At 46.4% G+C, this 25134-nt stretch overlaps 1 protein-coding gene across 1 annotated transcript in view; it reads right to left on the minus strand.

Moving 5' to 3' along the window:
- DRC9 (dynein regulatory complex subunit 9) overlaps nucleotides 1-25134 on the minus strand; it is a 26348-nt gene continuing 1214 nt past the window's right edge. The window contains exons 2-10 of the mRNA XM_075418149.1: nucleotides 20833-20980; nucleotides 17177-17403; nucleotides 15869-15997; nucleotides 13658-13739; nucleotides 6616-6777; nucleotides 5763-5837; nucleotides 4009-4140; nucleotides 2706-2807; nucleotides 1-2259 (exon numbers count right to left, since the gene is read on the minus strand). Of these exons, the coding sequence (XP_075274264.1) occupies nucleotides 2122-2259; nucleotides 2706-2807; nucleotides 4009-4140; nucleotides 5763-5837; nucleotides 6616-6777; nucleotides 13658-13739; nucleotides 15869-15997; nucleotides 17177-17403; nucleotides 20833-20980 (1195 nt within the window). The 3' untranslated portion in view covers nucleotides 1-2121. The remainder of the gene's footprint in view (nucleotides 2260-2705; nucleotides 2808-4008; nucleotides 4141-5762; nucleotides 5838-6615; nucleotides 6778-13657; nucleotides 13740-15868; nucleotides 15998-17176; nucleotides 17404-20832; nucleotides 20981-25134) is intronic.

Genomic DNA, 25134 nt, shown 5'->3' on the forward strand with positions numbered 1-25134 from the left:
TGGGTTTGATCTGTAGCGCTGGCACCCCTGCTGCCCGCCCCCGCAGCGTGAGAGGCTTCTGCTGATCAGCCAAAGCGTTTACGCCTCTCTCCTTCCCTCCTCAGAGATAGTTTTTTTTATTTTCTTAAAAAAAAAAGCAAACCCTAGGAATTGCCAGAGATCCCCAAATGCTCTGTGATATCACGGATGCGCACTGTGATCCCATCTCTCCACAGCTGGAAAAAACGAGCGGTGCCGACCCTGGCAAAGTTCCTCCGGACGGCTGGCTGCTGGGCCACGGCTCTACTCCCGTCCCTGGATGCGCTCAGCCTCTGCTTGGCAGCTGCAGAGCCGAGGAGCAGAAGTCGGCTGCGGTGTCCGACCCGGCAAGGCAGGGGCCGGGTGGGGCTTCTGCTCTGCCCGGGGGGCGTCGGCTGCGGGGCTCTGCAGTGTTAGAAGCCTTCAGTGTAGCATAAAGACAGGGGGTGTTATGCTGGCATCAGGAACTGGGGCTTGGGGGGGAGCCCCGCCTTGGCAGAGTCCCTGGATGCGCAGGATTTTTCAGAATTATGTTGTATTTTGTTTTCTGGTGAAAAGCAAGCAAAGCCCAGCTGATGCCGTGCTGCAGATTTCAGTTGCTTGCAGGACTAACGTGTGCCTGGGGTTTGATACAAACGGTGGAGATCTGCCCCTCCGTTCTATCCTGCTTTTCCTTTAGCTCAAAACTTCTGAAGAGTTTGTGATCAAACTTGGTTCCTTCCGCCCAAACAGGTCGCCTGCTAACACCCACTGCTCACAGAAAACACGAGTCCTACGTGAAACGCACCGAACCAGCGGCGCGTGCAAAAGGAATTAATCTCAGGAGCGTAACTCCACTCCGAGGGGCCTCCTGCAGCAAGGGGCCGCGGTGCAGGCGTGGGGGTAAGCACAGCCCTGGTTCGGCTCCCACCGGTGTCGCACCAGGGTGATCCCTGTCCTTCCCACCCTGCGGGACCGTGGAAAGCAGGCGGATGTGTTCATGGCTTTGAGCGCTGCTGGAAGGGGAACGCGTCCCGGTTTCAAGCAGGTGGCTGTGCTCCAGCGGTAAGAGCAGCACCGCTTACACAAGTTTGTCGAGCGCGTCTGGAGTTTCAGTGCTCCCCTGATAGTCGGCTCTGCCCGATGGTCGGGCACTGGCCCCTCTCCTCCCCTTCAGAGAGAGTTCTGAGCCAAAAGCTCTCTGCTTGTGATTTCGGTCGTCTCACTTGAACTTCAGAGCTTTTGGCACCATTCAGCTGGGACACGAGGATGTTCGGATGGGGCCAGCACGGGCTGCTGGTGGAGAGCGCAGCAGACTTGGTCTGGTTTGAGCTCGCTCTCCGGCGTGAGAGTGTCAGAAACCAGCCCGGCCCGTCGCAGGGCCGAGTTTGCTTTGTGCCACGTGCCATCAGCAGTCGTGTCGGGAGACAGGGCCCCTCTCTTGGTTAAAAAAGCTCCCCAGCAGCTCTGTTCCCTGCCTGCTGCCTCACCCCGCTGCGCAGAGACGGCGGCCGGGGCGGTGGGTACAACTGTGACCAACCAGCTCCCGCAGGCAGCGCAGCCGGCTGGCTTTTTCTGTTGTTGCTGCCCTGGGTCGGAAAGTGTGTGGAGCGGTTCTGTCTGCGTGCTGACACTTCACAGGGTGGTGGGAATGGAAACCTGCGGGCTTCGGCTGCTCTTGTGCTCACACTGCGAGCTCTCGGCAGTTTCCCCCCTGCCCACCCAATGCTGGCGCTGACAGCGAGGAGCCCCAGTGTGGGTGACGTGGCCGACGCAGCCGGAGCTTTGGGGTCTGCAGAGGTGCATCCCATGCAGGTGGGTCACTGGGCTGTTAGCAGGGTCACCTCCTGCTAGCTCTCATGTTTCCATAAAGCACTTTGGGGGGGTTTCTCACTGCTCTGGTGCCGTTGCCCTTTCTACTGGAGAAGCAGAGTCTCTGCACAAGGGCACCTTCAAGATCTTACAAGTTACTGCAGCGTCACCTTAACTGTGTCTGTCGTGAACAGTGTTCTCCAGAATAACCCGAGCTCTGTTATGTGGTTTATTTTGTCCTGCCAGACAGACAGACCGCAGTGCCCTGCCCAGCAGCAGCCCTGGAGCACGTCTGTGGCCAGGTTTCTTTCCTTAGCGTGTCTTTTTCTTTGCTCCAGATTTGTCCTTCTTCCCCTTCTGCTTTGATAGCTGTTTCGCCTGAATCTTCCTGAGGGCCTGGTAGGGGCCAAGGTTTCTGCGGACCATTGTACCTCTCCACCAGGCCTGCAGCTGGAAGTGAGAGAGAGAGGTCTTAGGGGAAGTCACTTGCTGGGGTACTTGGTACAGCTCGATGGCCAGAGCATCTCTCCTGCGCGCCCTGGCTCCAGAAGGGAACCCCCGGCCCACGCAGCAGCAGCTGGGCCTTGCGCTGGTTACACTGAAGCTGTCCACGTCAAGGGGACGAGCAGGGGCACTGTCCTGTGACCCTCGCTGTGTCGCCCATGGAGTGGGGCTGGTGTGAGGAGCACGGCCCCAGATCATTCCAGCAGCCCGGCTTCTCCCCTTTCACTCCCTTCTCAAGCCCGTCTGTCCCAGTAGAAGGGACGGGCGTTGTCCTGTGCTCGTGGCACCCCACACCAGCCATCTCTCTCAGGCCGTTTTCTGCCTGCACAAAGCAAATGATGAACTCCCAGCTGCTGATGGCGGAGCACTGCCTCAGCTTTGCCCCTCTTTACCTTCAGGATGCTCTTCAGTTCCAGGGCATCGTGCTCTCGTTGCCTTCTTTGAGCCTCCTTTTCTGCCCGGTCACTGATGATGGTTTCCTCCAAGGTCTGGCACTGCAAGACAGCACAGGGGTGGTGGCAACCAAGTGAAAAAGACATCCCCTGAGCTGCAGGGCCAGCCCTCGAGGACCCCGCTGCCCAGCAGCTTGCTGAGGCGGGGCTGGGCTCACCCGGACCCTGGCATGAGGAGTCTTCTCCTCCGGTTGTTTACTGGTCTCGTCCCCGCTGCCTGCCTTGCTCAGCCCAGCCGGGGCTGCTCCGGCCCGTGGGGCACTGTGCAGGTCCCCACGCCATGCACCAGGCAGCTCCATGGCAGCCCCAGGGTGATGCGTGAGCATGGACCTTCCTCCCCCACTTCCTTTAGTGGATCTTTCCTGAATCCAGATGGCAAATGTTGCTCATTACCACTGTCAGTCCGAAGGCACCCAGAGCTGCTGCCAAAGTGAAGCCCCTCACGGCCTGGGTGCCGTTAACCCTCTGATCCTGTGCTGTAACGTGGCTGCCTGATGGCGTCTCGGGCAACAGATGGTGATGGGGAGGACTCGTGCCCCCTGCGGCAGCAGGTGCTGCACAAACACACTTGGGACGCTGAGATGACAGCAAACAGAGCGAACAGTGAGCCCGCAAGCAGGGAAACACCACCTCAGACCCAGCGGCGGTAAGGAATGATTAGAAGTTAACTCCTCCTGGCTTTGAAGCAGCCCTGTTTCTAGACGCTTCTTTCTGCCCTGTGTTGCCTGCTCCACTGTGCCTGCGTAGCTGTGATCAGCACCCAGCAAAGCCAGTGAGGAGCAGGAATGTTTTTAACTGGTATCTGTTCCCTTATACCAGCACTGGGCAGCTGTGAATGTGCTTCTGCAGGAGAGGATGGAGCTGCCTTTTCCAGCCTCAGCCTGGCACACCCAGGTGTTGCTGGAAGGAGCAGATTTGTTCAGACTACGGCAACAAACTAAGGTGAGGCGTAGTGATGGGATGGAACAGCATCTTTGCCCTGCACAAAGGCTGTCGGTAGCTCTCTGATTACCTGCTGGTGTTTGAAAATAGCTGTGGGGGAAACATCATCATCCCTGCTTGATGTCACAGGTGGCAAACAGAAGATGACTGCTCGGTCCCTGCCTTCCCCAGACCAGAGCTTATAATCGCACCCTACAGCTCACAATTACTGATTTTTTTTCCCATGGTCCTGGTTCCTTCTCTTAATGAGAGTAGGAAAAAGCCAGGGTGCAGCTTTGCATGGACGCTGCTGATGTCTTACCTCGTTGGCAAGACTCTGCAGCATGTCCCAGTTGTTTGCCTTTGATGCTTTTAGGGCATCCAGTTCTTTGTCTTTAGCATCTGTGTCGTTTTTGTGCTTGTCCACCCAGTATTCCAGCTTCTCTTCCAACACCTGCATGGGGACAGAGCGGTGCTTGGCATAGTACAAAGAGTGTACAAGGGAAGGGTTTGCTGCTGTTACCTGGCCAGTTTTCAGCATGGTGGCATGGGTCCCGTGCATTTTGCACAGGCAGTGTTTCCATCTCGTCTAAGCCTTGGAAGGCTCAAACACCGAGGACTAGCGATAAATAACTGGTGGCCTGCAGGGCCCTCGCTGGGGGTTCCCCATGGAAGCTGCAGCGTTGGACTGGGGATGAAGAGAAGCTGCGTTGCGCTTTCAGAGGTGCATGAAGAATGGAGAAGCGCTGGGGGTTTGTTTTGTGTTAGTTTTGTCAATCCTGGTGAAGTAAACGACAACTGGAAGCCGTTCTCTGGGTGTATACGGGGTGGGAGGTTAAGAAACAGAATTTGAGAGTGAGAAAGCTTTTATCCTCTGCCTGACCCCCTGCCCGCTTTCTGGATTAAACTCTGCGCACCAGGAGCGCGGTCCCAGGGGACAGCACTTCACGCCGTTTCAGGTTGTGAGCTCGGCTTTGTCTCACGCGTGAATAGCAGGGCAGGTGTTGCTGACCAGCCACCCAGATGACTTCCCCCCATTCACCAGCAACTTCTCCATAGCAACAGCCGTGACTGCTCGCATGGAAAAATAATCGGAGGGAAAGCATCGATCTCATTACGGTGGCACAGCTGGACACACAAGGGGGATGGAAGGCATGGTCATCCTCTTCTCTGTGGGCCCCTGCAAAGCCACCAGCTGCTGTCTGAGTGCGGAGAGGCTTGTGCCTTGCCTTCTGCGAGAGGTCAGACAGGCTGCAGCTTGTACGTGGAAAATCTCCTCACTACGAAGTGGTGATCAGACGAAGGTTCTGGGGTATGGAGGACACTATTTAATTGGTCTCAAGATACAGCACCCTTTTGCACTCAAATTACATTTTTTGAAATTTATTCAATTTTCTACTGGCGGTTCTGTTAGGTACCCTGCAGTAGTACTGGTTTTCTTCCAGTCATATGGTTTATGAGATGCTTTCCAGTGTTATTCACTGTAATGGGCACTGCTGTTGATGATAGGAAAGCTCTGAACCTCTGGATCAACAGCAGAAGGACATTCATGTTTTTTTTCTGCTGAAAATGAGTACAATAACTGTGAGTTACAATTATCCGACCCTGATACTTCCTCAGATTAAGGCAAGGCAAAACTGGGCTGGCAGTTTGTGCCATTTTCTTCTTAGGGCCCCCTCTGTGCAACACTTGGGTCTGCGAAACCGTTGCCCCCGCTTTGTGCAGTAGCACTCTTCACGGGGTCGCTGGCAGCCCCAGCTGATGCCAAGGGAGGTCTAAATAAAATTCCAATCAGCTGAATATGGCCGTCCGAGGGAGGAGAAATCCGTAATACCTGAATAAACAATGCCAATCATTACACGAACTCAAATTTTAAGGAAATGTATCCAAATGTAGCAAATCCCAAGCCTGGGAGAGCTGGGTTAATGAAGACTTGAGGATAAGCAGTCATTCAAACAGCAGCAATCATGAACCTGGTAAATTTGATGGAGCAATAACTGGTTTTCTTTAGGTGCTAATGGATGATACAGTGTTTCTCAATTGCAACTTCAAGCATTAGCAGAAAGTCACACATACCTTATGGTGTTGCCTGAGGAAATTTTCAGTCTCCATGTGGACTCGAATCTCCTCGTTAATTTTGCTCCTCAACTTCTGTGATCAGCGCAGACAGAAAACATGGGAGACAATGTCAGTGCATACGTGTGCACACACGTGCTGCTGAAAGCCAAGCTGGGGGGCTGGCCTGCAGGAGCTCTCTGTGCAGGCCACACACATTTTTCCCAGTGACAAAATTAACTGAGGCAGTCCTTGCCCCTGGGCCATCCATGAGGAAGGGACAGCTAGATCAGACCTTGATCAGTCAAAATTAAAAAAAATGCTTGCAGAACCAGAAGAGTTTTCTACGCCAGCTCACCTGATGGCCCCACGAACAGCTCAATCAGCATAGTGTGCTGTAGGCAGTGCTGGGAGCTCGGGCTGCTTATGTAGCTGAACAGTTGCAACTACACCCTTTGGACATAGTTACGGGCATGTTTCTCTGACGACGGTATCAGTTTCCGCAGGCCCTGCCTCCAGCCATTCTCTCCTGCAGCTGTGCCATTCACAGAATCATAGGAATACAGCATGGGTTGGGTTGGAAGGGACCTTGCAGATCATCTCGTTCCAGCCCCCTGCCATGGGCAGGGACACCTTCCACCAGACCAGGGTGCTCAAAGCCCCATCCCATTTGTGCTGTTGCTGTTTGTGGGACCATACAGAGAAGCAATGGAAGAGATAAAGATTTCTAACCTGGATGAGTTTCCTGATCCAGTTCACACAGCTGTGTTGGTGACTGGGATGGAGAACAGAAGGGGCATCTAGGAAGCAAGGGAGGACTATTTCCTTACTAGCTGGAGATGCCTTCCAGTAAGGGCCGTGGGGAAGGGCTTACCTGAATTTCCTTGTCCAGGACGTTCTCTGCATTGCTGCACTGCTTCTGGGTTTGGTGGACCTGGAGGTCTGTGCTTTTCTTCACGTAGCACCTCTCCATGTCTGTTTTGGCCTTCATCTCTTTGAGTTCATCTTTGAGGTAAACAATCATACTATCTCGGTCCTAGTGGAGGAGACAGAAGCAGCACAAAAGCGAGCCTGGAGGCTGAGGTCAGCTCTCTGTTTCTTAATCTCTGCAGTCCCTGATAGAAGAGATAAGGCTATAGGCTTCACACTTTCCCTGAATGTTGCTCCATCTCAACCTCTACTTCAAAGGGAAGTTTTATTTGTAACCCATACAGAAGGCAACAAACCCATCAGCGAGGAGCGATTACCTCTGGAGAGGGTGGAGTGATGAACAGAGTGCGACAAGAAGCCAGGCCTTCTGGTCTCTGGTCCAGGAGTGGATTCAGTCATGCTTATGATAAGCATGAAAGAATGATTTCAACTGCTTAAAGTCAGGCTTTACTAACCTCTTGGATTAGGCCGTCTCAGGGAGTGAGCATCTCTAAGCATGTCTATAATGCCTCAGCCCCATGTAAGCCAAAGTTTGATTTCCTAAAGTATACTCTGTTCCTTGGATTAATTTTATTTCTAGTTATGCAGCAACTGTATGAACACAACTTTAGGAGCAAGTGAAAATCTAATCTGGCCTCACTCATATGTTTGAACAGCTCTTTCGTGAAATCTTACCAGGTAGGTGATGCCCACTTTGTTATAAAAGCACAAACCCTGGGCAAGGAAGAAGTGCCAAGGAACTCCCAGGCTCTCCCCATGCCTTGTTTCACAACAGAGCAGAGCTTTCCTGGGGGAATTCTGCCCCCAGGAGCTCCCCCATAGGCAAGAGGCCTGAGCCAGCGTGCCCTGTTAGTCCGGCTTTTGGAGCGTGCTCAGGAAGCAAAGTGCATTGGCTTCATTTGGGATTGTTGTTTTGTTTACTCTTTTTTAATTAATTTCTTTGAGTTATAGATAAAAGTTCATTAATCTGGGGTTGGAACTTGGAAGATCTGCCTGTAAAATGAAGAACTCTAGACTTTTGTATTAAGTGTTAAAAAGGTCGTCAAAGTCTCCTCTGCAGTTATGCAGGCCCAGTCTTAATGCTGCTGGTCGGGCACCCAGTTGCTCCATTACAGCCTTTCTCTTTGCTTTCCTGCCGTGCTGTGATGGGTCTGACATTCATCAGCCAGACCTTGCAGCTGAAGATGAAATACCAAAGCACTGGCATTTAAATGTTTTGAAGCCCACTTATCTTGTCCCTGAAGCGCTCCCTTAGCTGTGTAAACATGGAAAAATGCCACAGGAGGAAGCCAGCTCAACAGCGCTGTGTTTAAAAGCCTCTGCAGCATGACTCATTTGGAAAACGTTTCCTTATAAGAAGAGTTTGGAACAGTTAAAAGGAAAATCCTTCCCTCTGCTCCCCTTGTCGGACATAGTTAGGAAGAGTAAAGTATATTTATAAGGCTCAGGACAATTTGGGGCCTTGGAGATGCTGTGTTCTGGGTTTAAAAGTCATGCATTCACGTTTTTTTGAAGGTTTCCAACATCAGATACTGTTCTATGGCCGTATCATCATATGACTGCAGACAGCTACAGATGTGAGCTATTTGTGCTCTATTAAGGTTTCTGGTAACAGCCTTTGTTTTCCCCAGTGTGAAATTTTAGTGGGCACTGGGAGGGGTTGTGTTTCTGGTCAGTAGGTGAAACCTCATGGGAGGTGACTGTACCGCTTTATTTTGAGATTGTCTTCCTGTGCCATGGCAGAATCATGTCTAAACTGAGGGGAGGGCAGAGGGACTGGGGAAAACACCTATCTTTTAATGGCACTGCGGCTCCGCAAAGCCACGCACCGCTGATGTCCATGTGTTACTGCTAACTACTAAGGAGCTGCAAACAGGTCAGAAAAGAAAGGTTCAGCCTAGGTTACAAAGTACTCAGATACTAGCGAGGTGGGGCAGAGCATGAACGCTTCACCAGGTTATTTTCTTTTTCATGTCATATTTTAGTAAAGCAGAGCAAAAAGTGCTTTTGGTTCCAGCGCCCCAGGCCTCAGCCGGGATCGGGGCCCATCTGCCCTGTTGGTTTCCTTTGTTGTATGGCATGTTTGTGGTTTGGATTTGGTCTGTGGTGTTGTAAAACATCTTCGTTAGAGGTGGGGAGTCTGGAGGCTTGGTTACACAATCCAAAGCAGAGGGGAAGTGAAATGCAGAACCCCCTGGGGTGGTTTACAGCAACGCATTGGCTTGGAGAGGGAAAGTCGGCTGCGGGCATGTGGGCAGCTGCTGCAGCCTGGCTGATGGACCCGGCGCTGCAGAACTGGGGCACGTTCGGAATTAGGCTGCAGGTGGTAAATGCCCACAAGCTGTGGGCACCATCTGCACAGCATGCTGTAACCTGGACTTCAAGGAAAGGCACTGGGAAAATGAGCTAATGTTTATTCATTCTAGTTTATCATAGCGAAGGTCTTAGCCAGGAGACGGTGCACTTTCATAGTACAGTAAACTGGGCTGCTTATTTGGGATTACTTCAGCGTTGAATCTGCCAAACCAAAGATGCAACATCATACCTCGTGTGTCCAAAGCTATCACAAAACTGGCAGAGACCAAGATCAAAACCCAGGAAACAGTTGTAAAGAGCCAGTCTGCTTCGCAAGCAGGTAAACAAGCTGGTTTTCTCTGATCTCTCGGCTCGCAGACAGCAGCTCAGAGGCCTGGCTGCTGCGATCCGGCGCCACAGGAGTCTGCACCACAGATGCTGTTTGGCTGCAAAAGCAACTGCGCTTAGCTGGAGAGGGTATGCACACTCCTGTGTTTCATTTACTTTATCTCTCTTGCAAGTGCAATCTAGACCTCTCAGCTTTTCCACAGCAATTAGTATTTACAGTCACTTAAAATACAGCTGGTTACAAAAATAGCAAACAGGAGTAAACAGTCTGAGGAACTCCTCCAGCAGTTGGATAGGCCCAGCCATTTGGCAGGCGCTTGGAGGAGGCAGGGGAACGGGTGCCGTGCTACGTGCAGGCAGCGAGCAGAGAGCCCTGCCGCCTGCCTCCCGGCTTCCACAACGAGTGCCTGTGAGCTCAGGTCTGGCCACTGGCAGCTGCGCTCTATCAGCTTGCAAGGCCTGAAGGTCCGCTTAGATCTACACACCTGCTGCAGCCTGGACTTGCTTCCCCTGAGACCACAACGTGCAGCCCTACAGACACTTCAGCAAAGCCATAGCCCACAGCTCCGTCCTGGCTGACAGGTCATCTGTGTGCCGCACACCCCCGAGAAATGCCTCAGCTGAAAGGACAGCAGGCCTTGGAAGGTCACCAGGGCTTGATACAAGTGCTTCTGCAGCCCTCCGCTAGCTCCCCTCCGATGCCAGCAGCTGAGGAAGCGGGCTGCCAGAGGGGCAGTTTGCTGGCAGAGCGAGCAGGACTGTTGGCAGCAGCACTCTTGTCAAAGTTCCTGTCCCTCTGGAACCAGGTCTGGATCCCGTGCACCAGCCCCGGGTCCTGCTGAGCTGCCCTGGGGCTCTGCCAGCAGCAGAATGAAGTCGCCCAGGAGCTCAGGACGGACCATCACAAACCTCGTGCCTCCTTCTGTAACCACCTGGTGCGTTTCTCCAGTAGAAGCATGCACCAGTGGGTGAGTATCTATGTTTAAAACATCCTCCAGAACACTTCAGTGATGCATTTGTCCTCCTGGGAGAGGACAAGGGAAGAAACATGATGGATTTGAGTCACACTGCTGAAAGCACTACCCAGTGGCGCACTGATGCAGTGGAGCTGGGTACGTTACAAGAGCCCACACAGAATTAAAGTTATGGACCTGTTTTCACTGGTACTGGGGTGCAACATCTTGGGTTTCTGTCTGGTAGGTAGCCTGCAATATTACCACTCGTTATAAAAATACACAATAACTTGCACACATGTATGGCATGAGTATACCACAAAACCTACAGAGCATGAAAGGTCTCTGGATGAACAGCAATGCTGGAATTCTGAAGTTCACATTTCCTAAATTTTTATGTTAAACTCTATAATCCTACACAATATTAACTTGCTTCAAAATCTGTGCAGGCTGCCATCACTTGTCCTGGAATGCAACTATTTTCACACAAGCTAGAAAATGAACACTGCAGCAGCAAACAGAACTCCTGCAGCCAAACTAGAGCTATCGCTGATGCTCCTGCACGGAGGGGAAAGAGCAAAGCCAGACTGTTCATTTCAGCTCCTTTAGAGACATCAGTGCTTTATAAGAGGAAAGAAAACAAAATAAATAAGAACATTTAGCATTTGATTTGTGTGCCATTATAAAGAAAATGACCTGAGCAGGCTAATACAGCATTAATTAGCATCTCATTGAGAGCTAGCAAGGCTGAAAATACAAGCATAGAGGCAACAGGCGCAAAGCAAACACCGTGTTTTTCTGGTTTCGTGATTAGATTTGCTCACTTTTGTTTTCTCATCCACTAAACTGGAGACAACCATGTAGGCTTTTGTCTACAGGTCTGTGCATTATTATTGTTCAAAGTGCTCCAAAATCAGCAAGCTGTACTTTTGTTTTTAATTAGTTGGCAAGGTGACAAATCATGCAAGTGTCTGTAAAACTGCCTACGGGAAAATCCCATGCGAAGCAAGTACAAATTATTCTCCCTTGGGAGACACAGTGAGGCACCATAATTTTTGGCACAGGAGGAAAGCAGTACTTGAAAGTAGTCTTGTCTTTGATTTGTTATCAAAGCTGAAGCTATAAGGAAGCCCAGAAAAGGATTTTTAAGCTGAAAATACAAAAATGAAATCCCAGATGAGTGCAGATCCTGCTTGATGAGGCAAAAAAAGCAAGAAGCAAATTAGCAGAAGGTACCGAGAGAACATGGAGACGAGCACCCTCTCAGTACTGGCGCTGTGCACCTTCCTGTGACTGCAAGAGGTAGGTGAGGTGCGGGGCAGGACACAGAGAAGAGCCCAGCCTGACTGCACAGCACCAGAACACTGCTGCTGATGGCAGACGGGGCGCTTACAGCCGCCTGTACACCAGACCCTGGGAAGGCATTAAACCAGAGCCAGGTATGTGTGTTGTGTGCATGGACACTGTGAGGTTTGAGGAGCACAGCACAGAAGGAGAACTACCTCATCATATTCACTAGCTTGCGGAGTGGGAGAACCAGAGCTTCCCAGGAGCTTCCCAGGAGCCATGAGAATCTGACTGAGAAAGGACAATGTGCCGCAGTAAATGGACAACATACAGTCTTCAAGCCTGACAAACTACCCAGCTTATTTCATTTAACTGCCACGCAGATGCAAGGGACTTTTGAGTTGTCCCACAGGGTCTGGAAATAGGCTCCCATACCAATTCCAGTGGCAGTAAGTAAGTATATATTGAGGTATACAGCTCCCCCTTTCAGTCCTGGCTCTGACCTTCATGTCCTTCAGATGTGTTCAAATCTGTAGGGGAAAAAAGTTCATCCTGCATTTCCCTTTTACTTCCTACAACTGTTCTTTCTTGGTTTGTCTCCTAACTTGCTAACTTTCCATTTCCTGCAGTGACTCCTCTTCTTTCTCCTGTTATGTCCAAAGGTTTTTCCCAGAGGTTTTTTCATCTTGCTATACTTGCCAGTGCATGTTACACGTTTCCAGGATGGTAAGGGTTGGAAGGGACCTTAAAGATCATCTGGTTATCTCCACTAGTAGGGGAGTACTGACCTAAATGAATTTTCCCATCTTGTACGTTCCTGCTTTCCCATCTTGTACGTTCCTGCTTTCTTCTCTGCTGTTCTAATATCTCCCCTGGGCTTCTGGTGTTTCATCAGTTATAGACACCTGCATACACTACCAGTGCCAAGAGATCCTTTGTGTTCTTACAATTGTCTTGTATTTATAATTAAACTTTCCACTGCACGTGCATCCAGGCTGCCAACACAAAACCTTCATGTTCTATAACTGTACTTCACCAGCACGTCAGTGGCTTAAAATTCCTCTCTGTAGCCAACTATATCCTGGCTCGATTACTGGCCACACTTCTGTCCAAAGACAAAATCCAGTGATACCGACTCTTTCCTCAGCTGCATTTGCTGTCTTCTTGCTCAGTACTGAACCAAGCATCAGATTCTTGTTCCTTCTTCCAGTCCATGTATAGCTCTGAAGCTGCCTGCCTTTCGCTTGTTTCTGTCACACACTCTTCCTGCCTCAGCAGGGCTATGCTACATCCATGTTTCTGCAGAGAACTGTGTGTGCTTTTTGCTCAAGTCTGAGCTGTCTGGTGAGCATCAGAGTGACCATGGATATGCCATTCAACTGACCTGCACTTTTGTAGTAACTGTGACACGTCCAGAATGCCTCAGATTTACTGTGCCTGCACACACTATTTGCATGCTGCAGACAGAAGGGCCAAAGCTTTCCAGAAAGATCAAGTTGACAACGTATCTGCAATAACATTGATCTGCCCTTGCGTAGAACTCCCATGTCTGGGATTTTTCTAATATCTGGAAGCCTAGAAAAATAGATTAAAATAATGGCATTTTCCCCAGACAAAACTGTAGGTAGAAAAATGACATGCCCCTATGCCAGGTGTCTGTCTTTCTCACTCCCTCATCCTCACACTTTCTTCTGTGCCAGGTATCACATCTGCATGACTAAGTAAGACACAACCTTAGATTCTGCTGTCTGCAGCTAACCTCTTTCTTACAGATTGCAGATGTCCATGATTTGCCACTCTAGGCGGTGGTTTTGGGGTATTCTAATTTGATCATGGTCTCTCATGATTATGAGCATTTTGAACTCCCATTTGAAAATCATTGGACACTGCTCTTAAAATTATTAGCAGGCATATTCAGAATACAATTTTTTATTGCAATTATTCTCCTTCTGTATTTCTAAATGATGAATCACTATATATGCCACACATCCTCTCATCTGAGTGCTAGTTCCTGTGCAGCTGAGGTGAGCTTGCTAACAGGCCACCCCACCCCCACCCCCCCCCCACCCCCCCGGCGTGATGCCCAGTGCTAAGTGATCTCACCTGAAGTTCTGTTTCAGTTTCCTTCTTGACATCTTGCAGCTGTTTCTCAAGTGACTTTATCTCCTTCTTTCCTTCCTCCTCCCTGAAGAAAAACGAGAAAACACAATCACTTGAATATATCAAACACGAGCTGTTTACCTGGAAGGAGACCTTCCTGTCTCCTGGTACGCTGAGGCACCTAGCTGACTGCTGCCCCACTTACTCTGCTCACTCAACAAGTTTCGAACAGCTAAACTAAAATAAGTGCACACAAAAGCTTGGCCTGCTTCTTCAGAACAGCAGAAACAGGCCCCTTCCTGCGGCTGAGTAGCAAAAATGGCATTCATCTCTTTACTCTGAGCCTCGGGGAGGCAGCAGATCTGCAAGTCAGGAACAGAGACTCCTCGCGAAAGCTGATGACTTGGTAAATTAATCCCAAAAGAAGAGGTGCACAGACTGAACAAAGAGGATGGGAATGAAAGGGAGAACGAACCAACAACCAGGGGACACTCTTGCTGAAAGCCTGGAGTGGCCTTGAGGATGATGTGATTCCTATAGCAGAGAGCGAAGAAGCCTATCAGTGAGTGACAGTTTTTGTACTTTAGGCAAAAATCTCCTTATTTCTGTGCAGAAGCATCCCTAATCAGCAGACAATGCCAAATTGTGTAAGTTTCATTATGTGTATGTTTTTTTCATATCAGACTTAAAATCTTTCAAAACACACTGCCTCAGATTCCGAGATCCATGAAGGGATATGAGTGAAGGCCAAAAGCTACAGAGCTGTTTATTGCATCTGGTTTGTTTTACACAGGTAATGTTCTAGGTCTTATTATTATCTTATTTCACTCTGAGTGCTTTTCCAAGCTTTTATGCTTATGGTTTGATTTAAAGCCAGTAAATACTACATAAATACGTACCTGAGATGTCGTACCCTACCCAACCTTACAATCACACATGCATTTCATTTTCAGAGTCCTTAGCCAGGTGACTGTGATAAACAACAGCTCCTGATAGGGGGTTCCAGTCTTACTGCAGACTGCTTTCAGACTAGTGTATTGACACAAAACCAGACAAGTATATATTATATTTAAAGACAGATCAAGTTCATTCCATGAAAAGAATGTATAGTAGAACAGAAAACATAGTGGCTAGATATGATTGATAGAATGGAATAAAAATGATTATGTCCTTTCTGATGATAATTTGTCTGCTCCTTTCCACCTTCCAGTATTGAATAGTTACTCCACAATCAACTGCTGCTTTCATTTTTACTTTCTGTCCCTTCCAAGGATAAACAATAAATCCCTTGGTTTTAGACAGTGGAGGAGTTGGGTTTCACGCTGGATATCTCACATCTCACTGGACGCTGGGGACCTGCACTGGAGGCAGACCACTAAGACGCCACTGGGGCTGTTCCAGTAGGTTGGACTGATGACAAATTATGACTTACAGCAGCTTTGCTGTCTACCCTAAATGATGGGCCTGAGCTGCTACACAGAACAAAGTAGCTTTAAAACGGTCAAATACTTTTCTGATGACTGCTGTTCTCTCTGAGAGGCTGGGGACTGAACCAGAGCTTCCGGTGCTAAAAAAACTCCAAACCTCTAGTGCACAGAAGTTTGAGCTAAGGAATCACCAGTCTGAGTTGAGATTATAACAAATCCATAGCCTGTCAGATTTGGGACAGAAGAGGATCTGTAATGCAGTGGCTGGTGGATTAGCCTTAAGACAACGGCCTCTGGCACCATCTGTGCTAGCCCCTCGCTGCTACTGGGAAAAGGGAGCTCATTAGCGTGAGAGCAGATCCTCCTGGGCATCAGATAACCTAAAGACCATATGTTGCTAGCCCTGGTTTGAACAGATTCTTTGCTGCTCTGGCTTTCACTGGGGACGAGGAATTAAAGATCAGGGAGCTCCGACATCACATTATGTTTTAATTGATCTGGAGCAGCATTTGCATTAGTGCAGATGCTGGTGTCCACTGTGGTGAAAGCTCAGGCAATTCGTAGCTCAGATCAGTATCAGAACCATCAGTTACTTCTTTCTGAAAGGGAAAGAAGTGCAATTTGTAAAGCAGACAGAATAATTAAAGTTGAAAAAGCAGAATCCTTTCTGTATCTTGTTTTTTTGGGGTTTTTTGGGTGGTTTTTTTTTTCTTTTTAGCATGTACTGAGGGGGAATGAACTTTGGCTTTGAGCAGTTAAGCAGGAAAGCACTGAACACAACACTGACCTGATGAGGAAGTCATGGAACTTGCTCCTTTTTGCCTTCTCTCTCTCGTTAGCTTCTGTTAGGCTATTAAATGTTCCTGATTCCTGTATCTCTTTCATAGTGACTGTAATTACATCACTTGCATACTGCCTGCCAGGAAGAAAAGGAATATAACAGTAATTTGTAGGTGCTGGTACTACAGTGTCTGGCACCTTTATCCGTTATTGTTTACAGCTAAAAAGGTAAGGAAATATAAGATTCCATTTCTGTTCTTATGTCTGTCAAACACAGGAGCACTTCTCCCATGGTACCTGCTTCCTGTACATCTGGAAAACTCCGTATTAGGAGTTGGTTGAAGTTTATAATTTAAAAATGCTGTCCTGAATGCTACTCTAGGAAATAACAAAGAGGCACAAACATATCCATGCTATACCAGACTGTGCTGCCATCAGGAGGGAGGCTGCTGGCCTCCAGTAGTGATGACAGCTAGCTCAGTCTTGGAAAATGAGACCTGGGGATGCAGACAAGTGTGTCTATGAAATGACATTTAGGTGCCAAAATATCCCAGTACAGCCCTAAGCCAATTTCAACAAATATGTGGGCCTGCCCTGTTGATTGAATTTCGTGGTGCGTATAGTATTTATATTTTAGCTGTATTTTCCTCATTTGTGTTACGATCTTCTTTAAGCCCTTTGTTGAAATAACATTAAAGGACAGGAGGCAGGATGCAGAAAAATGCATACTGAATGCTTAGTTCCCCAATCTGCCTTTTAAACCAAAGGCTGATGGTATTTCTGCAAATCAAGGCACTTGAATACGTGCAGAAATAAAATTTATTTAAAGAAAAAGAAAGAAACTCTTTGGTCTTTATATACATTGTCTGTTCTGTAAAGAAGAATGGCTGTATCTGCCATAGAGGCTCTGTGTGCCCTGCAGAATAATTGAGTTCACAAGACAATGCTCAGATCCCGTTTTGCCTGTAAGTATCTGCTAGGGGAACCTGACTCCAGACACCAGAACATCAGCACTGCCTAGTTCCTGGCATGAATTCCACCCAAGCAACCATTATCAGCTGGGTAGTATTTTGCAACTCCATTCAAAATCAACTGATTGTCATTATTTGGCATCCAGGGGCAAGCAAAGGCCGGAACTAAATGACCTATGAAGTCAGACCCCACTGCTCTCTTTAGAGGTATTCCTTCCAGACCAAGACTAAGGTACACCAGCAGTGGGAGAGTGGGAAGCTTGTATTTTTGCTTTCAAGAGATAGACTGCGAACTTTACAGCTCTGAGCATCCCCCATAGGCATCGTATTTGTGTTTTACTCACCTGTCAGCCTGAATTTTTCTCAGATTCTCTACAGATACAGCGCTGTGTTTCATAGCTCTACTGGAAAGATCTTCAGTTTTCCTCAGCTGCTGTTTGTGTTCAATGCTTTTCAGAGACTTGGAGGTAACTGTTTCCCCACTCCCTTGTCTTGCTGACATAAGCTCTTGGTAGTTAATGTCCAGCTCCTCCTGGGTCTCTACGATTTCTTTCATTTCCTGGCTGCCAGTCTAAAGGAATAAGAAAGACCTGCTTGCACACTGGGCACTAGAAATAAACCCTCTGCAACATTATGTGAGAGGAAGAAAAATGAACAGTAAACAAGAATGAAGCTATACTAACAGCAGTTGATAGTGTATGTTACATTCAGCTAAGAGTAGAAGAGCAGAAACATTGATCTTGGTTACCTTTGAGCACACAATGTAGGCTTACTACAGTTTATGGGATCAAAAGTCCCAAAGTGACAGGACTAGAAAAGTCCTCAAAAGGTGAATTCATCTGCCCCGAGAGATGATGGTTCAGACTGTGTCATTCCTGACCTGTTCTTATTGGCAATGGAGACTATGCACCCTCCTGCCAGTGCCAGCATCTCACAACAAGCTTTACCATAAGAAAGTTTTTTCTCCTCAGCTGATGTTGAGCCCCTGGCTTCTTGTCACGGTCTTGGTAGGCACAGAGAGCAAATCACTCCACCCTTCTTTGCAGCAGCTTTTATGTGTTGGAAGACTGTCAGCCTGTTTCCCCTCCGCCTTCTCTCCATCTTAGCCATTTCCTACTGCCTGTCACCATGACCAGTCCCTACAATATTATCATTAAAACAAGACCTGAGATGTGTGGAAATAAAAGCGATAGACATCAGCTATCTGCTTAGCTGGTTTTTGTGAGAGAGTGACAGCAGAGGAAGTATAACATGGATTCGAAGAAGAAATTCAAAATATTGGCAGCTCTCTTCTATGTGGAAAGGTATCTTGTGGCAGTGTACAATTTTATTAAAAAATAAAAAGCCCCAGAGAGGCAAAAGCACAGTATGAAATCAGCTAATGCCGTGCTTCTAGGAATTTCTCTGCTTTATGTGCTATGGGTAAGAATACAGGCATTAAAAGAGAACATTTTCCTGCCCACCTACTGGCATCTCTGTGGCTGAACACTTAATAACTGAAGCCAGCTGACACAGTCACTGCTGGCCCTGTCCTAGTCCACAGCTGCCTATTCCCCACTGTGGCTGCCTGGGGAAATGGATTAGAGAACTCACTGAGCTGAAACATTTTCCAGCAAAAAGCAGAAAAAAAAGATAGTTTATTTTTAGCAGCAACATTTCTCAGTCCAGATCCTTCCACAACCACACACACATTTGTGCCAACACAGCACCGAGGTCAGCATAAAAACAAGAGGTCAGGGCAGCAGCTGTGTGTGTGCCAGTCGCACTTCCAAGGAGTTACTTGTCAAGCGAGGCTGTTAGTGGTCTGCGATGCTGCTGCGGTCCGTGAGGGCCCTGCAAGGGGCTGCTGCGTTCTGAGCATCTTGGACACCTCCAGGTGCGATGAATCAGCCTCTGGCAGTGCCTGACTCATCACTGACTACAGATGGAGTCTAGGTGACTACATGCTTAATTTTTGTACAGTTAAATTTACATTAAATGAATCGTATGCAGAGTATACACAGACCAATGAAAATTACATAGTCAATTAGAAAAAGAGGGTTTAAATAGTTCACTGGTGATGGCTGTACTTCAGAAAGGACTAATTTTGGCAGACAAACTGCTTTAATATCATGTAGATTTTATGAATGTTCTGATAGATGATTTTTAGTGTCTGGGAGAGTTCAAGTCAGGCTATAACTGGATTGTATGTAAACAGTAGGGACTCAAACGCTAATAATTACCAAATAACTATGTAAGAGCAAGGAATTTGTAAACTGCATGTGTTACCATCTGTGTAGTCTCCTAGCTGTTTATGATTTGCTAGTCTGTTACCCAAAATTCAGCAAGTAGAAAGGCTTCCTTCCTCTGAGGGATGCACTGTGTGAAGTAACGTACAAGAGTCCCCAGTGTGGAAAATCAATGAGGTGCTGGCCAACACTGTGATTATTCCTCTCAAAAACGTCATCAACTGAAATTTAGATGTCAGTCTTCAAAAATGTCGTTGATTTTTTTGACTGACAGAGCTCCAGGGTGCTTTGCAAATACAAAAATATAAATCTTCCACAAGTACAATGATAAAAGTCAAATGTAAACTGAGAAATGGGGAGGAGTAGCAAATTACAGAGCACCAAAGTTAGCAAGTAGCTTCCCTATGCCATTTTCTTCTTTCTAAATTGTTTCCTTCTCAATTTGTTTTGGCATCCTTAAGAACACAAGTAGGGTTTACAGTCTGTGAGAAAACTGTGTTTTAAGAAATGACTTGGTAAAAATGAGCATCTGTGATTGAAGAGAAAAGCTAAGGCGATTTCTCTGTAATTTGGATGTACCTTCAGTAGGTCTGTCAGCTTGAGTCTGTGTGTCTGAAGAACATCAGCTCGTATTGGCCTAGAGATCTGTTCTTTCTCTGTGTTTTTGCTGCTGGCACATAAGAGGCTTCCCACCCAGCTCTGTGAGGGAGAAGCATCCTCTGGAAGCAGGTGAGGCTGGCTCACAGGGCTCTGTCAAGGGCAGGAGTGCCCTCTGTTGCACACTCTAAGCAATTTACTGTAACACCAGCTGCTGCTGCTTTGCAATGGGTTTTTTGAAAATAAGGCAGTATGGAAAGGAAACACGTAGAAAACAACACATTGATCTACCTTCCTCTTGCATTCTTAAGTGGTAGCATTAGACAGAGTGAACAGTATTAGATCTGAAAACTCGGACCTCCGTTTTTATTTCCATCCTAGTCACACACTTCTTTCTGAGTTCCTCTTAAAAAAAGTTTCAAACCTGCTTAAACTGGAAACAGCCTGCTATGTCACTTAAAATATATGACAACAGAACTTAGAACCATTTACCCCTCAGGATGGTCCCATGCTGTTTCCTATGTCTGTCAGCTACCGGAAATATCACACCACCTTCCTCCACAGCAACAAACTCTGGCTCAACATTAGGGCAGCTTCTCTGTTCTTTATATCTCTACCCAAACCCTCTTAGTTACAATGCCTATTAGAAATCAACCAATTAATAATTGTCATTGAGAAATAGTGGTTACTAGTATATTTTGAAGCGGAACCTTTCTTAATTCATTGTCTGTGGGAACTAAAGGAACTTTAGCACGGACTTACAGAGGAACAGAATTACCCTGGTTTTGAGCACTTTCAAATATCCTATTTGTTTGTATTTTTAAAATAGCTGTATATCTAGATAAGAACCTAGATATGTTTTGCTTCCTTTTCCTTAATCCTTTGCTTGTCATCTAACCACCAAGATTTTAAAAGTATAAGCCCAGGAACCTCATCTTGGGTCAGCAGGGTCCTTTACACAAAGTCTTGACAAAGGCTTCTCAGTGATGCTGCAGTATAATATTAAAATTGGTCACCCATGCACTTTTATTGTATTTCTTCACCCAAGGGTCATGGAGCACTTAGCAGAAAAAAAATCTGAGGTGATGTTTAAAAAATTCTGGTAGAAGACATAAAACCAAGACAAGGAAAAAAGGGAGATAGGTTTTTTAAGCAGGGAGGATAGAGGCACACACGTGGCTGAGGTCTGTCTTGCCCTCGTATGAAACTGGCATGGTGCATCCAAGAATTGAGAGCTGATCGACACAATCCTCCAGCACAGCAGTAAACAGCAGAGCTTCCACATGAGTGAATTTTTCCATTTCTTTAGTCTCTGTGTTCTTGCTAAGGGGAACAAAGACAAAAGATACCAATGGGAAAGATGCTACAGTGTTAGCAACATTAGTAACAGTAGTTTAAACTAAAGGTAGACCTGAAATAGCCTTATTTGCAGCCTTTCATATACTTCCCTAGCTTTGTTTGTAGCCTTTCATACACTGTTTATAAGAGGAGCTATGCTCTGCTGACGGCTGCATTCAGCAACACTGGGAATGTTTAGCTTTCACAAAACAAAGTAGGTCCTGGTCCCTCCTACAGCAGATCTGGGTGGATAGGCTGAGAATGGAATAGGTATGGAAGGCACAAACTGGGTGAGGTTCAAAGGGGAGCAGTGCTTCAAGAGGGACTTTGTTCTTTGAGAAACAATGGAATGAAGATGCCTTTTTAAAACGAAAAAAAATTGACATGTCTCATAAAATCTCAGATGGTGAACTTTTGTGCTCTAATCATTCCTCGATATTACTGTGTAGCCTTAACATTTTTATGATCCCAATCCCCTCAGCAGGAACTGTTACCACCTTAAGATGTTGAAAGTCAAACAACAACCAATATCTGGACTCAGCAAACTAACATTCTGTGTTGTTTAAATTGCATTTCAAACGTGAAACTGCTCTGGTGTACACTGAAGCATCCCTTTGCCTTGCTTACAGATGGAATATTGTGGAAGTGCACCTAGGGAATGGTGGAAATTCGCTACTAATCCAAGTCAAATTGGTCCATTTAGAAAACTGCATAAGGAAACACCTGCATAACAACTGAGAAATTCTCTGAGATTTTTAATGATTTGGTAAGCCAGTAGACAACCCCTCCAAACTCTACACTCGCAGAACAGGTATTTCTTGTACAACACCTAGCACAACTGGAGTCTGAGATGACTGCGATCCTGAAGGTCACTGCAATGGAAGCATCAACATCCACCAACAAAATCGTCATTTGGCTGCTATACCTACGACTGGATTTGCACCATCTGCAAAAGTCTTGAATAAACATATTCTAGGTCTGCAGAATATTACAATCCCATCTGTAAGCATGCCAAGGAAATACATCAGGCAATGCCTGTTAACATGATAACAGGATAAGACACGGCCACATTCTATGAAAATTAAAGAGGTTAAGATGCAGTTATGCTCTGGATCACTGGAAATCAGTCATTTTTCATAAGCAACAAGTGTTTAAAAAAAATGCATACTTACTATAAACTCTCTGAAACTGTTACCATTTGTCCTTTTCATTTTTTTTTTGTTTGTTTGTTTTTAAGAAAATATAGTAATTTACAGTTGGAACACAAAATTAATTTCACTAGGACAGAAAACACGGGTCACTTTTCAGTGCAAGTTTATTAGGTGTCTATTAGTAACATAACAGGTAAAACAAACAAAAATCACTTAGATTTTATGTATTTGATTCTTGATGTCCCTGTCTCTTGCAGCAAGTTGTTTAATGCAACGTGTATTGAAATGCCCTGTCCTTTGTAACAGGACATGGCTCTCCCTGTGTGTAGGACTACAACTAGAAGCCCAGTGTGTGAGTGGCAGTCTTTTTCATGACAGCTACGTGCATAGTCAATGTGGAATATTGCTCCTTTCGGCCTAGACCCTTTTCTTTGATTAACTGAATAATAACTCAGAATGCAAGACTGCCGGGTGCACAGCCTTGCAGTAAGGATTTTCGCACGAATTTCTGCTACAAGGTCGGGAGCATAGGGTGGAACAGAGGGTTCAGGGGTGGCAGGACTCCAATGAACCATGAATAATGCAGTGCTATGATGTAGCAGGACCAGTATTTTCAGGAGATCTGAAGAAGTATCAGTGCCGCCGCATAAGGTATCAGTAAACCTCAGACAAGGCATGGTGCATGTTTCTAGTCGTTTGTGTTAAAAAATGTGCACAGGTACAGAAGATGGCTAGTGGGGTGACCATGGGAGTAAAAATTCTGTTTTACCAGAGGTTCAAAGAAATGAGGACTGTGATTACCCTCTGTAAATACATATGAAGAGTAGGTACCAGGGAGAGACAAAGCTATTCAAGTTAAATGATAATACTGGTCCAGGGTCAAAATAGTGCAATTTCTCCTCAGCCAGGCAATTATAATAGGGTTTCTAACTCGTGGATGGATGAAGATATGGAACAGCCTTTCAGACAAGATAATAGCAGAGGCACCTGAAGTTATTTCAAGAAGAAACTTGCTTAAATCATGGCAGGAAAAGATAACAGCAAAGAAGTGATTCTGAATATTATCAACATGTTTACTATCCTTCTTCTACTATTTATACTGGCTTACCTAATTAATCCCACTGTTCAGGGCTTTTGATGGTCATGTATGACTAAGAAGGAACTGATTTCCTCCCTTTACTTCTGAGACTTTTTCACTCCTTTCTCTTAATTATCAAAAAAAATTGCTACAGCTTGAGACAGGAATCTGGTAAGATCATTAATAAATGACTAACTAATAACCTGTATAATAAACTAAAAGCATCACTTTTCCTTTCCTTTCAAACTTGGAATCAGTGATAGAAGTGGAAATGCACAAATTAAGTTTTTTTACGTAGAGAAAGTCTGACAATGTCTCTTTCCAGTCAATAGGCACTAATAAAATACTTTTCAAATGTTTTACTCATTTTTATCTTTTTAAGAAATCTGGGATTCATATTTTGAGTCTAAACAACACGAGAATAATCTATTACATGTGGAGTCCTGATGCTAAAAATATGGTGAAAAAAGACTTGTTGTGGGAGAGCTGTGACAGACGATTACGACGGCATTCTTGAAAGAAGAAAAAACACTTGCAGCTCCCACAGGAAAAAGTGACTTATTTGGAAACAAAGGAGGATGCAATAGCTTTTCCTCTATCCCATCAGCAGCTTCTGTCCAAGAGAGAATTACCTTAAGATACTAATGTGTGTTGAGAAAGCTCACAGGTGGAATGTGTCTCTAAAGCCTGCTGGTTTGTTTCTCCTATACATCTCCTCTTATAACCATATCCTCACTCAGCAGATGTGTCTGCCAAGCCAGTACACTCTGGACTTACGTTGACTTGGAAGTGAGAAGGAAACCGCTGTCAGGAGCATTAAGAAACATTATAAATAGGGAGCTGCTCTCCCTGCATTTTAGCATTAACACAGTGCCCACAGACCATCCTGATGCAGCCATTGGCATCGACCTTAATCGCTGCACTTTGCTCAACTCCTTCATTAAACTCTATTAATAAAAAAAAAGAGCGATGTGAAGGATTCAGCTTCCCCCAAGAGTTTGGGTTGACATTCTTTCCCTGCTGATCTAAAGGGAAAGAAAAACATATCGAGAAGTAATTTTTAAAACAACTGTATTAAAGGTCTGGCCTCCTGTTCCTTTGGGGATTGCAACTCCCTCTGCTGTGTGAGAGTCCTGGATGCACATTTCTCCCATCCTGCTGCCTGATAAACTAAAACGGCTTCAAAGGCAGCATTTTTTGCAGCATTCCTTTTAGTCAATTAAGAAGATACCGATGAATTCCAGTGAGAAAATTCAAAGCTGAGAATGTCACATCTCCTTTAGCTCTGTTTTGCAAATGATCAGCAAAGATAGATTCTGAATCTCCACAGTGGCAGCGGCTGGGCCATACATCATAAATACCTTATTTTTTACCAAAAATATGTCTCTTCGGCAAGCAAAATGGTTGTGGCCTTACAAAACTGTGCCTACCACCATAAATGGGAGGGGAGGGGAGGGGAGGGGAGGGAAGGGAAGGGAAGGGAAGGGAAGGGAAGGGAAGGGAAGGGAAGGGAAGGGAAGGGAAGGGAAGGGAAGGGAAGGGAAGGGAAGGGAAGGGAAGGGAAGGGAAGGGAAGGGAAGGGAAGGGACCTTGAGAAGCTGAAGTAATCTTGGTTTTGGCTTAGAGATGCAATTTAGGTTTCATCCTGACTGCAGAGAAAGACTTTCCGCTCTGGCTCTCTGAGGCTGCGCTGATGAGAACCCACGAGAACCAAGTGCAGGAATGAAAGACGTGGTGCTACTTTTAACTGTATGCTCCGTATGGGACTAAATCTGTATAGAACAGGAACAGATAAGATTTAAGGAGTATTTATTTGGTGCTGCACCTTTACTTTCTGGAAAACAGTGTTTTGACAGATAGTTTGTTCTCCTCAAAGCAGGGACTGTCCTTTCTCTGAGAAGAGGTTCCTA

Source organism: Opisthocomus hoazin, chromosome 4, assembly GCF_030867145.1.
Source record: "Opisthocomus hoazin isolate bOpiHoa1 chromosome 4, bOpiHoa1.hap1, whole genome shotgun sequence".
In the NCBI taxonomy this organism is placed as follows: Eukaryota; Metazoa; Chordata; class Aves; order Opisthocomiformes; family Opisthocomidae; genus Opisthocomus; species Opisthocomus hoazin.